General features: G+C 42.7%; 1 protein-coding gene across 1 annotated transcript; it reads right to left on the reverse strand.

Moving 5' to 3' along the window:
- Positions 1 to 1,127: 1,127 nt before the first annotated feature.
- myh7ba (myosin, heavy chain 7B, cardiac muscle, beta a) lies at positions 1,128 to 15,838 on the reverse strand. The gene is made up of 44 exons (XM_034693103.1): positions 15,804 to 15,838; positions 15,332 to 15,495; positions 14,717 to 14,820; positions 14,463 to 14,606; positions 14,120 to 14,276; positions 13,954 to 13,981; positions 13,566 to 13,662; positions 12,995 to 13,018; positions 12,732 to 12,824; positions 12,547 to 12,610; positions 12,350 to 12,448; positions 12,164 to 12,267; positions 11,930 to 12,068; positions 11,711 to 11,829; positions 11,200 to 11,349; positions 10,836 to 11,006; positions 10,579 to 10,758; positions 10,350 to 10,482; positions 10,186 to 10,259; positions 9,728 to 9,815; positions 9,528 to 9,645; positions 9,307 to 9,430; positions 9,073 to 9,209; positions 7,092 to 7,347; positions 6,766 to 7,008; positions 6,483 to 6,659; positions 6,218 to 6,363; positions 6,047 to 6,137; positions 5,570 to 5,959; positions 5,342 to 5,468; positions 5,136 to 5,254; positions 4,819 to 5,015; positions 4,545 to 4,728; positions 4,223 to 4,388; positions 3,986 to 4,110; positions 3,732 to 3,847; positions 3,418 to 3,610; positions 2,945 to 3,148; positions 2,553 to 2,678; positions 2,218 to 2,388; positions 2,001 to 2,105; positions 1,792 to 1,887; positions 1,490 to 1,624; positions 1,128 to 1,241 (listed from the first exon to the last, which is right to left on the reverse strand). The coding sequence occupies exons 2-44, from the start codon at positions 15,426 to 15,428 to the stop codon at positions 1,230 to 1,232; spliced, it is 5,823 nt and encodes a 1,940-aa protein (XP_034548994.1). The 5' UTR covers positions 15,429 to 15,495; positions 15,804 to 15,838; the 3' UTR covers positions 1,128 to 1,229.
- Positions 15,839 to 16,071: the final 233 nt, after the last annotated feature.

Raw genomic sequence — 16,071 nt, forward strand, 5'->3', positions numbered from 1 at the left:
AGCATGTCTTAACTCTCTTGGTAGGTGTGCACATATTTGAATTAGTTCATCTTTTGTGCTTTGCAATGAATTTAATGCAACTACACTTTACAAGTGCTTCTCTGACAAATTCTCAGTTTCCATGTAGAATGCCTGAGATGTTTGCAACGGCTCTTGATGACGAGATGTGATCTAACACTGGGTACTTCTGCAGTGGTGTCATTCTTAAAACTGACCATGTGTCACCTTTGTTTTTGTTTTTCAAATCCCCCCCCCCCCCCCCCCCCCCCCGATCATAAAGTCAACCATGGTATCAGTATATAAACATGAATGTTGTGAGCACTCCTCTGGGGCAACTGTATTAACGATCTCTGAACCCTGAATTCTGTAGCTTTGTGATCTGGATGAGTGAGTGGCCCTTTTTGTATGATGCACAAGAGAAGTTGTTCTGCTGTATGTGGTGTGATGCTCCCGGTAGGCCTTAGATTTCATTCACTTGTATGTAAAGAGAATGGTGAAATGTTAAGCCCTTTGGCCAAGAACATGCTGCATTGTGTTAAATGTAACACTATTCAGTTTTTATTTTGAACCCTGGTATTTTGACTTAATGAAATTGGGACTTGTGTTCTGTTTTTGGCATGATGAAGACTTCAGTTTTGCAGCACAAAGGTTAAAAACTCGTTGGTCAAACATGTTGGTCTCACCTCACCAGGGTAACGGTGTCATTCGTGTTTGGTGAATAAACCCTTACAAGATGAAGATGGTGGCTTAAACATATAGTGTAAAATCTTAATCCTTCATATTAGAAAACACCCCAGTGTTTTTTTTTTTCATTTGCATTTACATTGCATAAAATCTCACATGGTTGGGTTTTGAAAATTCACCTCTGTACCCTTTAGTCTTAATAACTTTCTAACCCTGTTTGATTCAAGCTCTCATAAGATTCATCTTTCAGTTTCACATTCTATTATAACTACTTCTGTAACCAACTTTCACCCTTCTGTTCCTCTAATGCTGATATTGACCTTCATTTTCCTTATTAAACCGCTGTTTGTCAGATAAATAATATAATAAATTCTTCTTTAGACCTTTTTGTTGGATTTCCATCTGTCAAATACTGACTCTGAAATAAAAACACGGTAGACATGTAAAGGTTTATTAGTCTTTATTTAGGTGTCCTCACAGTTGAGCACAGCTGTTGCAGCTGGGTGGCTGTGATATGTTTGGACACAGCTCGCAGCCTCCAGACATCACTCGGCAAGCTGAAATACACAAGATAGGGATGTTTATTAGCAACCACATACACAGCATTATAGAGTTACTCATGACTACACTACAGATCACATGAGAGGGCTATGTGAGGTCATCCTTAACAGATGATTACATCTTGTGCCTTCTATGATTAGATCTTTTAATAAAGCCTGCAGGCTAATTTTAGTCAATACCACCAAAGGTCGTACAATGTGGCTGCATACTTCAACAAAAACAATTATATATTTAGTTTACTAACCTTGCTAACTTGGTCACGGGTGCGGACCCGCAGCTTGTTGACCTGTGTTTCAGCCATGTCAGCCCTCTCCTCTGCATCATCGAGCTCATGCTGGAGCTTCCTGAACTTGGTCAGGTTGGAGTTTGCATGCTCCTCCTGAAAAAAGATGACAACAAGTAAACTTTAAAGTGTGTCGAACTGATGCTCTGACTCTTTAAATATTTTCCTGGTATATGAACCACTCCAGTGATCCAACTATGGTTATGATAATCATTCATCCCTAATTGCCTGTAATAATAGCAAATTCCTGATAGTGGACTCACAGCTTCTTCAGCCTGTCTCTTGTAACCCTTCAACTTGGCCTGCAGCTTATCGATGAGGTCCTGCAGGCGGATCAGGTTCTTCTTGTCTTCCTCAGCCTGAACAAACAGAACAGGGAGCTCTTACACTCATTTCAATACAGTAAAAATAATCATATAAATATTTATGTGATACACCCAGAGCGCTGTATGAACAAACAGTGATGGTTCACCTGGTAGGAGAGCTCTTTGATTCTCCTTTCGTACTTGCGCACACCTTTCTGATACTCTTGGCTCTTCTTCTGCTCAGACTCAAGTTCATTCTCAAGTTCTTTGACCTACAAAAAGGGTTCAGAGAATGACCAGTCCATTCATTACAAACTGCAACGAAACTTACAACTAATAAGTACAATGAGGTGACATAAGCATTTAAACTGACACACGTCTCACCCTGGCCTCCAGTTTCTGGACCTGCTTCTTGCCGCCTTTGAGAGCAATCTGCTCAGCCTCGTCCAATCGCATCTGCAGATCCTTTACTGTCTGCTCCATGTTCTTCTTCATCCTCTCCAGATGAGCACTGGTGTCCTGCTCTTTCTTCAGCTCTTCTGCCATCATGGCTGCCTACAGTTTAAAGAATCAGTGAAGAACAGTTAGTGACTGGACATTAGCCTACTTACTGAAGACTAGAAGGTCCCCATGATCACTATCCAACCCTTGTAAGATTAACTTACAGTAATTGCTTGTTGGAAAAATCGTAGATTTTCCACCTTGTTTTTGTGACTTACATCAGTGATGGCCTTTTTGGCTTTTTCCTCAGCGTTGCGGCACTCCTGCACAGCATCATCCACCTCATTTGACAGTGTGGACAGATCAGATTCCAGCTTCTTCTTCTGGTTGAGAAGTCCAGTGTTCTAAAAATAAAAATCAACTTTGAGCATCATCCCAGCATTAAACTCCTAGTCAATATTATCCTCCATGTATTATTGCAGAAGCTTAAACTGAGGGTAGCAAAAAGGCTGGACAATTTTTCTCACACTAAATGTTTTCCAGCTAACAACCAAAAAGAGGAACTAGCTCAAAATCAATGATGCAAATAACCTATGATGTGCTCATTGGTAATTAAAGGGATTTAAATGTGAAAGACGGTTGTACCGTAGTTGTGTTTGCATCACCCTACCTGAGAGTGCAAGAGGTTTACTCTCTCAGTTGCCTCAAGCAGTTCATGCTCTGCCAGCTTGCGAGCTCGATCGTTCTGTTCAAGCAGAGCTCTGAACTCCTCCACCTCAGATACAAGCAGGTTGTTGCGACGCTCAGTCAATGCCACCTGTTCCTTCAGCTCCTCGTTCTTATGAACTGTGTCATCCAGCTCCAACTGAAGGTCCTGGAGTCAGGTAGAAGTAAAACATTTAGTTTCAGAGGTATCATTTATACTCATTTTTAGGCTCTATACTGTCCTTCTCATTCAGTTTCTGTCTGAAATGATTAATTCAAGGTACTGTCTCTTTAACCACATTTGGTATTGACATCCAACATTTAACTTACTATTTGTTTTAAGATATGAAAAAGCACAAGACCACCTCTTTAATGGTGTTTGTGGTGATGAATCTAACACCAGTACAGTCCACTGACTGACTGGTTAAATTGACTCACCTTAATCTGAGTTTGCAGGTTTCTCAGTAGCTTCTGAGACTCAGCAGCCTGCCTGTTGGCATGGTTCAGCTGCACCTCCATCTCATTGAGGTCACACTCCATCTTCTTTCTCAGACGCAAGGCCTCGTTACGAGACCTGGACTCTGCATCCAATGTGGCCTGCATGGACTCCAGTGATCGCTGGTTGTAACGGCTAGAGGGTGAAAGACATAATAGGGAGAAATTTGGAAATACTCAGTTTGCATGGATATGTTGATACAAGAACCAAAGATATTCTACAAAGGGGAAAGAAAGAAGTAATCAATGAATCTTACCGAAGGTTGTCAATCTCCTCATCCTTCTCTGCCAACTTCCTGTCAACTTCAGCCTTGATCTGGTTAAGCTCCAGCTGGATGCGGAGACTTTTGCTTTCTTCATGCTCCAAAGTGCCCTGAGACAAACATACACATAATACCTGAAAATCTTTTGAGGGGAATCTCTACCAAAGAATTCTTCAGTACACAACCCGGGTTAACCCTAACCCAGGACACAAGATTAGCAAAGTGAGAGAACTCAGAAAACCACTTACTTCAACTTCCTCCAAGCTAGCTTGAATCTCACTTTTCTCCATGTCCAGACCCTTCTTCATTTTTTCAAGCTCATGGATGGTCTTGGCTCCCTGACTGATTTGATCAGACAGGTCGGCAATTTCCTCTGAAGAAGCAGACAGAGCAAATATTCATATTTGATCTCTTTCGAATCTAGTTGTCAGTTTGATTGCATCTTTCAAAGCGAGTATTCATCCTGTGAGCTAAATGACAGATACCTTGAAGATTCTTGTTCTCCCTCTTGATGGTCTCCAGATGATCCAGGGTCTCCTCGTAGGAGTTCTTCAGTTTGAAGAGCTCTGTGCTAAGGCCACGGGAATCTTTCTGAGAAGTCTCCAGCTCCGACTGGCACTCCTCATACTTCTGTCTCCATTCAGCCAGCACCTGAAGAACACAATTCAAACATATTTTAATCAGAAAGAAAAAAGTCATGAGTTGGCCTTGTCCCAACCCTACAATGTTATAAGGTGAGAAGATAAACATTTGCTAATATTCCCTACACAAAATCAGTGCTCTGTACAAGTTATGTTCAGCTAATACCTTATCAAAGTTGCGTTGCTTCTTGTCAAGAGCAGCAGCTGCAGCATTTGCGCGCTCCAGATCAATGACCAGATCCTCCATCTCCATCTGTAGACGATGTTTAGTCTTCTCCAAAGAGGAGCACTTGGCATTGGAAGTCTCCACAGACTCTTCAGCCTCCTGCAGACGAGTCACTAACTTCTTCCTAATGAGAGGCAAACATGGTTGGCGGTCATGAATAAAAAAATCATTGTTTGCCATTTGATTCTGTAAGTTAAAAATACATCTCACTCACTTGGCTTCCTCCAGCTCCTCAGTCCTCTGGATAGCATCAGTTTCATACTTTGTCCTCCACTGAGCCACATCTACATTGGCTTTAGACAGAGCTCTCTGCAGCTCAGCCTTGGCTTCCTGCTCCTCGTCATACTGCTCTCTCAGGAGATCACAGTCGTGTCTAGATGACTGCAGCGAGTGGGCCAGGGCGCTCTTAGCCTGAAGACACAAATCATGATGAGAACAATTATTCAAACATGGGAAGCTCTGAGTTTCTGGAGGTTGCTGACAGTTTTGTAAAGACATAGCCATTGTGTGATACAGTGATGAGGAGCTGACCTTATTCTCCTCCTCCAGCTGTTTCTTGAGTTCTTCAACATTCTGGCCGAAGGAGTTCTTGGCACGTTGGAGCTGAGAGACCATGGCGTCTCGCTCCTCAAGCTTTCTCCCCAGCTCACCTACAGTTGAAAGAAAATGGTTCTTGTATTACTTCTTGGTTGGTGAAATTTGTCTCTGAGAATAGTAATCTGATGAAGGTTCCCTACCGCCCTCAGCCTGAGCGCGGGCCCTTTGGGTGTTGGCTTCGTTGAGCTGTCTCTGGAGCTCGTCAACCTTGGCTTTAGCCTCATTCATCTGGTCTTCATAGAGACGGCACACCTTTTCAGAAGCAGCCTGTGGACAAGATATCGACATTTAAATTTTAGACTCATTGGCCTAATGCTTTGATCTTGAACCAAATCTTTCCCTGCGTTGTTTCTATGTTTTCCACCTACTTTGCCTTTGGAGAGCTGCTCCATAGTAGATGCCAGATCGTCTACCTCCATCTTGGCCTCGCTCTTCTCCTTCTCCAGCTTCTGCTTGACTCGCTGCAGGCTGTCGATTTGCTCGCTCAGTTCTGCAACGCTGTCAGCGTGCTTCTTCCGCAAGGCTGCCGTGGTAGCCTCATGGTGCAGCATGGCTTCCTCCAGGTCTCGCCTCAGTTTGAGGAAATCAGCTTCTCTCTTCTTGTTGACCTCTACCTGGGCTGAGGTGGCTCCACCAGCCTCCTCCAGACGTTCACTTAGATCTTCGAGTTCACGAGCCACATCGCCACGCTGCTTCTCAACTTTTGCCCTGGAAGACCGGTCAGCCTCCAACTCCTCTTCAAGCTCCTCTGTACGGGCCTGGTGGAAAGAGTTTTCACTTATTTGTCAAAATAAAAGCAACACGATCCATTCAGGACTGCTAGAGGTTAAGAGACTAGTTTCCACCTGCAGCTCTTTTATCTTCTTGTGGAGCTGATTGACCAAAGCTTGCTCATCTTCAATCCTTGAGCTTATCTCGTTCATTTCAAAGTCTTTCCTAGTAAAAAAAAGAAAAGACATGCTAGTGATCATTTCTTAAAAGCCACCCATGTTACGCTGTGTAATAAAATCTATTACTTTTTCAGCTTCTCATCAAGTTGCTGCTTGTCGTTCTCCAAGTCCATGACAGACTCCAGGGAGAGTTTCAGATCTCCCTCCAGCTTACGTCTGACCCGCTCCAGGTCCATACGCAGCTTCTTCTCTTGTTCCAGTGTGCCCTCCAGCTGATTCACAGAATGAATATTAAAACTGTTAAGTTATATGCATGAGTGATGTCATCCATTGAAAAGAAATTATGCAAAAGCATGTTTTTTTTTCCTCTGACTTAATTACTAATACTAACATCATCTACTTGTTGCTCCAGCTTTGCTTTGGCTTTAGTCAGAGTGTTGACTTTGTCTTCCTCCGCCTGCAGGTCATCCAGAGTCTGCTGATGAGCCTCAGTGAGGGCCTTCTTCTCTTTGGTCAGCTTCATTATGATTTCATCTAGAGCTGCCATTTCTTCAATCAGGTTCTTCACCTGTGCGTTGGGAGGGAAATGCATTTGTGGATTATGAATCTGCTGTGCTGTGAAACTCTCTTGGGCCTGGAGGCAGCTTCCTAATCTCCTTTCCAAATGTCCTTACCTTGTTCTCAGTGGCATGTTTCTCCTTTTCCACTTTGGCCAGTGTGATCTCCAGATCATCAATGTCTTTCTTCAGCTCAGAGCACTCATCCTCCAGCTTGCGCTTCCTGGCGACCACATTAGCGCTCATCTCCTCTTCGTCCTCCAGCCTCTCCATGATTTCTTTAACTTTGGCCTCCAGCTGGATCTTAGTTTTGATGAACAGGTCACAGCGGTCTTCGGCATCTGCAAGATTATCTTGCTCCTGTAGAAGACAGCAGAGAATGAGAAATATTAGTTGAAGTCACACACCTCTACTCTGTCCGCCTAATCAGGAGTGCCACTTACTGCCTGCAGCTGTAGAGCCAGGTCATTCTTCTCTTGGATCAGGCTGACCTGCTTCTCCTCGAGCTCTTTGCGCTTCACTTCCGATTTCTCCAGAGCCTCCTTCAGCTTGGCCAGCTCCTCCTTCAGAGAGGCGAGCTCTTTCTCAGTGGCTGCACTCCTCAGTAGAGGCTTGATTTTGAAAAAGAGCTTCATCCAGGGCCAATGCTTGACAGCGTTGAAAGCTCGGATGTTCCACTGGATGATCATCAGAGCCTCCCTGATGGCAGGATGGAGTTAAAATAAAGAAGAGAAAAATAAAGACTTCACTATCACAAAGACTTCTCTTGTTGGTTTAGAAACGTATCTTTAAAGGCATTGGGCAATTTAATTTTTTGGTTAGAAAATGCATTTTAAATAGTTAGCCAAAAGAATAGGGGTCGCTGGTGGCCTAGCGGTCTAAGCGCCCCACGTACAGAGGCTACAGTCCTCGTCGCAGGGGTCGCCGGTTTGTTTCTCGGCCGCGACCATTTCCTGCATGTCTTCCCCCGCTCTCTACTCCCCACATTTTCTGTCTCTCTTCAGCTGTCCTATAAAAATAAAGGCAAAAAGCCCAAAAATACAACTTAGAAAAAAAGTATAGAACAGTGGTATAAGCATTTGGTTAGCTGTTAAAGTGGCTGACTATGTTTTAACAAAAACTGGTTTAATCATCTAACCTCAAACTAGAACAACTTTAACACTGATGGCTGTCATATCCACAATTATAAAGTCACTAATGGTTCATCTTTTCTCCTGTGTTAAGGCTTAAAGAACATAACAGGTGGTCGTTTGAAGTCAGGGATGTTGTGATACACCAGAAACAAAAGGTTAGGACCCAACGATGCAGACCATGAGGTTCTTTAAAAAGCAGAAGTGAAGTTCAAGTAAACCCAAGAAGGTCAAAAAGATTTATACTGAAGTCCCCCGGTCTATTTATTTAGTTACTTATCCTTGGTGCTTAATTTTTGGCACTAATCCTACAACTGCTCCATGGTATCTAATCATACACCAAGGGGTGTGACATGAAATCATAAACCTAATGTTGCTTTTGATGTTTGCTAACTGTGACCAAACAGGGTTACCAGGTTGATTTGGTCTCAGTAGAATGGCGTCTCACAGCCCTAAATATGGACCCAGAGCAGACCGGTCAAGGACTTCCTGTCAGTGTTTAGAGGGTAAGTTTGAGTGAGCGTGCACACGCCAGGGTGGGAGGTGTCTGAACAAGGGTGGGGGGGGGCTGATTGCATTTTGACATGACTCCATGCCGGGTGCCTCTCAAAGGTGAGCGTCTGTGTTTATTTAGAAACCAAAGCCCTCTGTCCAACGGCCGCCTTAAATCCTCTGTCACACGCCACATATCCCACCAATGCACTCACTTAGAAGTACAGGCGCCGCGGACAAAAGGGGCCAGGGGCCATCGGGCACGCAGGGGGCTGGTGGTTGTATTTTTAGGGAGGGCCTGAGCAGCTGCCATTTGACACATGTCACCACCTGGCTCTGGGGACACCGTCAGCATTGTTTAATTTAGAGAGAGTGGATTGAGAGAATGGCCTGAGACCTGCAAGAGGGGTGTGTGTCTGTGTGTGTCAGTGTGTTTGTGCGTGAGGGATGGGGCCCTTATTAACAGTGCGGCCACACACATGCCTGGTAACCATACAAGGGCAAGCACACGCCTCACACACGCCAATAACACTGCCCTTGCATGCCACACATACTAGAGCAAGGGAGTGAACTCCAAGGTATAGTGTATCACAGGCTGAAAGGCTCGCAGCTGATCGTGTTGCTATTGAACCTGTTCAGACGAGCAACTGTTGAGGGAGGCCTTTTTGTACTCATGTCTTCACCTTCTTGGTATTGAGTGATCAAGCTCAAGGGCTTTCATGTGCCTCGGGGTACATTTAATGCTCACTCCGTTTTATTTGAAAAAAGTTAATGTGTTAACCAATATTTCAGTCATATTTACCTCCTTTCCGTCATCTTCATCAGCTCGTTCCTCATGATTTTGCCTCTAGATGCTGCCTGCAGCAGGGTCAGGACTTTGGCCAAACGCTCATCCCTCAACTCCTCAAGGTGACCAAGCAGGCCTGCCTTGAAGAACACCTACATAGTAAAAGATGAAAGAAAAAAGAACACGTTTAGTTCAACAGCAGCTCTTTTCCATCTCTGCATTATTCATTACACAATCTCCTCCTCCTACCTTAGTGTGTCCAAATCTGTACTGGTTGTGGTCAATATCCAGGGATGCCAGCAGCTTCTCTGCAGCTTTCCTGCTGTCCACAAACTTATCATCTGGGATGGCCTGGGGGTTCAGGATGCGGTAGCTGAGTGAATCACCACAACAGTGTTTAAGGACTGATTGTTACTGTGACTCCAAGTGCAAGCAAAGATGTCCAAAGATGATGTGATCTTGATCTTTACCGCTGTTTGAACTCAGCGTAAAGGATGCGGTTGGGAAAGCCCTTCCTGCAGATCCTGATGCCTTCCAGCACACCGTTGCAGCGCAGCTGGTGCAGCACCATGAATGAATCCATTATTCCTGTGCAGAACATGTTTTAAACATATTAGTAGTCCCATTAGTTGAGCCCCTGATGATATGTGATGCTTGTGTTTTATGTTACCTGGAGTCTTGGTCTCATTAGGGATAATGCAGCGTACAAAGTGAGGCTGGGTGCTGCGCAGGTTGGTCATCAGCTTATTCAGATTTTCCTGGAAGAAAGTAGAAGCATGAAAGATCAAGTCAAACAAGTTAACTGTCATTCATTTTCTTCTATTAAAACATTGATGCACAAAATACAACATCTAAAATTACATCTTCGATTTTTCATTCTGCAGTTTTGGTCCCTCTGATGTGAAGTCCTTGATGTGGAGAAGAGCGGAGCTAGCACAGACTTAAAGTGATGTTCATGTGATCAATGCCCTAAACATCACTGCAAGTCTTAACTGCCTCCAACCCAGCAGTCCAGGGATGTCCACATTTTCTCATATCGCACAAAATACAGGTAGTTATTTTAATAACTATAGTCTACAGTGAACAGCATTATTGATAGACTGTTTTACTCTGGGTTGTTAGTCTCACCTTATGAAGCTGAGACACAGTCTGGAAAGAGGCAGCCTTCTTCCTCTTCTCCTTGCCTGTCTTGGGATCAGGTGCTGCAAATCAATAAACAGAACAGTCAATATGGCCCCCTTAAACTGTCCTTTACTTGCCATAGACGTCTGTCAGTCACTTATTTACTGTACCTGAGTCAGAGCTGACGTAGTTCTCGTACAGAGAAGCTAGCAGCTTGTTGGCAGACTTCTGGAAACAGGCCACCACTGTTTCATTCAGTGGGTCTTTGTTTTTGTCCAGCCAGCCAACAATGTTATATGGAACCTGTAAAAACACAGCAGGAGCATCTCAGTTTTCAGAATCTGTACATAATCATAATGCGGGAAGATTGTCTCTGGGCTTTAGAGAGGATACACTTACCACTCCGGCATAGTGCATCAGCTCGAAATGAGCCTCGAACTTGCGCTTCTTGTCCGGTCGTGGCTTTTGGAAATTAGGCGACTTGCCAATGTGATTATCATACATCTTGGCTTTAAAGCTGCTGTCTGAAGCCTTTGGAAACATGCACTCCTCTTCAAGGATAGACATGATGCCCATCGGCTGGTGAAAGAACAGAGAGTTAGCTGGTGCACTTTATTTAAGAATACATTTAGAGAAATTGAAATTGAATACTTTACCTTTTCAATAAGATCAATGCAAGCCTGCAGGTCGAGCCCAAAGTCAATAAAGGTCCATTCTATGCCCTCCCTCTTATACTCCTCCTGCTCCAGGATGAACATATGGTGGTTGAAAAACTGTTGCAGTTTTTCATTTGTGAAGTTGATGCACAGCTGCTCAAAGCTGTTGAGCTGCGATGGGAAGAGAACAGGTGATAAGATGAAGCATTATGACAAACTTGTTACAAAGATTCATCCTCTAAAGCTAATTCAATAAAAGGGAAAGAAGCACGAGCAAAGCACCTGTTGATATCAATCCAAAATGTGACCATACCAATACAAATCAAGCTCTAATTGATAAATCTTAAAGTATGGAGGAACTTACATCAAATATCTCAAAGCCAGCGATGTCAAGAACTCCTATGAAGTACTGGCGAGGCAGAGAGGTGTACAGGGTCCGGTTGATCCGCCCCACGAGCCATTTGAACATACGGTCATACGTGGCTTTTGCCAGAGCACCAACAGCGTAGTTAACCTACCTCACCCACACATAAATACACACACACACAGTCACACACAAGGAATACAGCTGTCATTCACATGGATACACTCTGTTGCTTGGATACCAGTTTCTAGTATGTGTGGAGTGGCCAGCGTATTGATCAGCTGAGGATTGAGAAGCATCCTCTCATTAGCATACAACCATCCAGCAAAATGAGCTGAAGGTGATCACTCGATTTTGTGAAAGAGCTTTCATGCTGCTCATATTTATTTGATGTATAAATCAATTCATTTTGTGATGGTGGCTCATTTTGCTTTACTCATAACAGAAAGATCTAGAAATCATTCTCTTTACTCTAAACAAACCACAGACAGCAGACCTCGTATCTCCTCACCTGCTCCACATTCTGCCCCTTCACCACGTATTCATTCCCCACCTTCACCCTTGGGTGAAGAAGGCCCTTGATAAGGTCAGCTGAACTGACTCCCATAAGGTATGAGGCCTTGTCTGCACCTGTTAAAATAAATAGAGAAATAGAAAAATACACAAATCTCAAACTTGAACTTGGTTTTAGATCAAATGCTAGTTATTGTTATGTTTTACTGGCTCTTACTTTCAGTGCCGTCAGCCTCTGCCTGCTCCTCCCGCTGCTTCTGTTTGAACTTCATGTTTCCAAAGTGCATGATGGCTCCCACTATTTTATAGCAGCCATACTTCTCGTCAGGCAGGAAGCCTAAGATGTCCATAGCATGCTGTGCAAATTTGAAGTAAGTCAAAATGCTCCTCAATGTGTCTTTTATGAATGAGTCATGACTTCTCTTTGTGTATGAAAAATGAAAGCTCTTACATCAGTGGCCATCAGTTCCTGTCCGTCATCCATGCTCTCCACTGTGGTCACTCCCTGGGAGCAGAAGTGGTAGTCGTACGGGTTGGTAGACACAAGCAGCATGTCTGAAGCAAAGAGTTGAAAGGATGACATCACTGTCCTGCAGTTATGTGTAATGAAACATCCAGAGCAGCCAGAGAGACTTACCTAACAGTTCAGGTTTCTTCTGCGACATGATCTGGTAGTAGATGTGGTAGCTCCTCTCTCCAGGCTGCTGAAATATCACTCTGGATTTTTCCAGAAGATCTGAGGTGAAAGAGGAGCATGTTAATATGGAATAAGGAAAAAAAAGTTCAAAAGGAAGAAAAGTACATAATGAATACAACATCTTTCGATTAACTCACATATATCAATATCAGCCGAGGCTAGTTTGCCAGTAGGTCCAAAGTGGATCCTGATGAACTTTCCCTGTGAGAAAATAAATCTTTGAAATGCTACAGAAATCAACCCAAACATAGCTTAAATGTATACAATTTAAAGCACTGTAATCATACATTATTATATCAGAATGAAATTTCTGGGTACTCACAAAACGGGATGAATTATCATTCCTTAACGTTTTGGCGTTACCAAACGCCTCCATGGCGGGGTTCGCCTCGATGATCTGATCCTCTAGCGTCCCCTAAAGAAAAGATGAAAGGTAAAGATGAAGACGTGAATCACATTATTATTATTATTATTATTATTATTATTATTATTATTATTGTGTGTTTTTGTTGTTTCTTTTCTCATTAACAAACTGCAGTTTATTTGAACAGTGCTAAACACATTAGAAATGCAGCTTGAACTCACCCCTGTTTTAGTGGCAGGACCTTGCTGTAAAAGAAATGAGGAAAGAATGAGTGCCATATCATAGGAAACACAATGATATATTATTTTCACTACCAACAAGAACAATCAAAACCAACTTAGACAGTGGTTGTTAAGGCTAAGGTCAAAATCAGTGTCTTCTTCATTTCATTTGATGAAGAGTTGTGAGCGCAGGGGAGAAAAAAGTAAGAAAAACCAACACAAACCAACACAGAATGGTCAAAACCAAAATCCAAAGCAAAGGGAAAGATAATGAAAAAAATTGAAGCAAAAAATAAAAATGAAAAAGACAAAATTACGTGGAAAGGGTAAAAGGAAAAAATATTAAAGCAGAGGAAAGAGGCTGGAAAGGGCAACACAACACATGAGGTAAAGGCTGAGACATGAATGTAATCAGTTCTCACATTCACCACTTTGACAAGGAGGAAAATGTATGGAGATGGTTTATAGGGAATACACTGAAGGATTCCTGGGACCAAAATGAAAAATGAAAAATAAATACAGCAACAAAAAAGCCAGGGAACAAAAATACAGGTTGCCTCATCAGCCTTACTCCTTTTTTGGCAGGTGTGTCCCCAAGAGCTGCCACAATGGCAAAATACTGAATGACACGTTTCGTGTTGACAGTTTTGCCAGCACCGGATTCTCCGCTATAGGAGTGTGAAAAATAACAAAGTGTACATACAACAGGCAAAAACTGGTCACAAAACTTTTAAAGCTAATGTGAATCAATATTATCACACTGCATGACACAAAGGAGAGGAAAAGGGCAAAAAAAAGAGTATGAAAAAGAGTTCTGTTAAAGCCAAAAGCTTTAGAGCAAAAAATATCAAAGCTTTCAAGTGTCTGTATGTGGGCGGTCTACATGTTTTATGTCAGAAGCTGTCTTTCTACTCTCTACATATTCACTGAAACAAGACCCAAAAACAGCTGGTACTTACGTGATGAGCATGGACTGGTTCTCACGATCTGTGGAAATGAACATAACATAAGGCTGTATAACTGAAATAACTGAGAGGTATGTTTATTCATACTTGTTTTATCAGTGTGTATGTGCTTGTGTACACTGTATGCTGTCATGGTACTTTAGAGTATGAAAACACTTACTGCGCAGCATATCATTGTATGCATTGTCTGCAATGGAGTATATATGTGGAGGGGCCTCAGAGCGGCGTTTGCCCTTGTAGGCAGCGACCACAGGGGCTGTGTAGACAGGCAGCCACTTGTATGGATTCACCGTCACACAGAAGAGCCCGGAGTAAGTCTGAAGAACAACACTACATTAACCATCTATGATACATCACCTCCAGTCAACATGACCGGTTCTTCCATTGACAGACTGACATTGCTGGAGCTTACAGCTGAACCCAGCAACTTAATCTGGATAATCATGCCTCTGAAGGGAACATGGAAACATGGGAGAGGGGAAGTACCATAATGTGATACTCACATAGATCATCCAGGCTGCGTAGCGTCTGCGCAGGTTGTACAGCACAGAGGCCTCGTTGAGGTGTGTCAGCATGGCCATGTCTTCGATCATGTTATACTTTGGAGGATTCATCTGCTGGATGTCATCCTCTTTTACTGTTAAAGTCTTAGGAGGTGGAAACAGGTGGACATTTTGTTACTGGGCTCTTGGTGATAAGAAAAGGTGTCTAATAAAGGATTTAATTCATTATTGCATGTATTCGGATGATTACTTACTCTCCCATCTTTGGTTTCAACAGTGACATTGTCACCGCTGAGCTCCTTGATCTCAATCTCAATGTACGCCTCTTTTTCATCTGGGATCCAAGCTCGCTTCTTACCTAACAGTAAAGCAAAGGATGTTGGGAAAAAGATAATATCTTCATATTAAACATGCTGGTAGAGACAATAAAATCATTGATCATGAAATAAACTAAAGCATCACTTAATAAATGTTGAACACAAAAAAAATAATTTCAGTGAAGATTTAGCATTACAACTCAAATGCAGTTATTTCAAAACATTTATATTGCACCTTAATTTGTTTTTAACTATGTCATAAGATAATTTGGACTTTTAAAAAAGAGTGAGGGGCTATTGCTCCAATTATTTCTGAGTGCTTATTGTTATCTAAATCATATTTTGCAATGTTTTGACACTGTCATTGTTTTAAACACACTTCAAAGCATTAATCATTAATAAATTTGACTGTCATCGCCTGAATTTCTGACGAAATTAAAACAGATACAGTTCTGACATTGATTAAAAACTGAATTATTTTCTGTTAGAAATAAACTTGAAGTGATTTTTCCATGAGACTCCATATATTTCAGCTCTCTTTATTAGGCCTACCATCAAAGGGAATGGTGTGCGCCGCCAGCAGCTCCAGGTCCGATTTGCGTAAAAACGGTGCAGCCTCCCCGAACTCCTTCGTGTCAAAGCGCGACATGGTGGCAACCCCTTGCCGGTACCCCCAAAACCCGGACCGAAAGTGGTTCAAGATAGATGGGGAATTCCTTTAGTAAGAGAAGAAAACCTTTCGTAAGTGTCAATAGTTCTTTTGGTTAAGATGAAGTTGTTTTTTCTTCTGCAGCCTCGACGTGGTCAAGAAAACACTGCCTGTGCGTAAAGAGCGCAAATCCACTACCGCCAAACAAGAACAAAATAAAGACACATAAGGAAAGTTAACTGACACGTGTCAGGTAAGTTAAACAATATTGCATTACTTCTGCATATGAAATCAAAGCTTCATACGAATCTTTAAGAGTCATCCAACTCGCGCGTAAAATGCGTAACAAACAACCAGCAAAACTTTTCCACTGACCTCAGGACGACCACAACCAAATAACAGCTTGGAGATATGTGCCTTCCTTTATACTGTGTTTGTCAAGGTCATGGTCAGTGGACATTTGTCCTTCATTAGCATATGCCACCTCCTCTACCGCCTATTGGTGCTGAGCGCCTGTCTCAATTGACACAAAAGGAAAGCTACGTTTTTGTCATTGCGCTAAACCCAAGCCGGCTATTTTTGTATCCCAGTTATTTTATGCACTACACACACTGCGAGGGACTGGGAGAGAGTTGCAGTAGGA

The sequence above is a fragment of the Notolabrus celidotus genome, chromosome 1 (assembly GCF_009762535.1).
Source record: "Notolabrus celidotus isolate fNotCel1 chromosome 1, fNotCel1.pri, whole genome shotgun sequence".
In the NCBI taxonomy this organism is placed as follows: domain Eukaryota; kingdom Metazoa; phylum Chordata; class Actinopteri; order Labriformes; family Labridae; genus Notolabrus; species Notolabrus celidotus.

What these genes read in the sequence shown, in the direction of transcription:
- myh7ba (XM_034693103.1), bottom strand. Translation starts at nt 15,428, where the DNA reads ATGTCGCGCTTTGACACGAAGGAGTTCGGGGAGGCTGCACCGTTTTTA. An exon ending in ACGCAGCCTGGATGATCTAT is followed by an intron (nt 14,277 to 14,462) that starts GTGAGTATCACA and finishes GTTGTTCTTCAG; the next exon opens with ACTTACTCCGGGCTCTTCTG. An exon ending in ATGAAGATGACGGAAAGGAG is followed by an intron (nt 7,348 to 9,072) that starts GTAAATATGACT and finishes TCCTGCCATCAG; the next exon opens with GGAGGCTCTGATGATCATCC.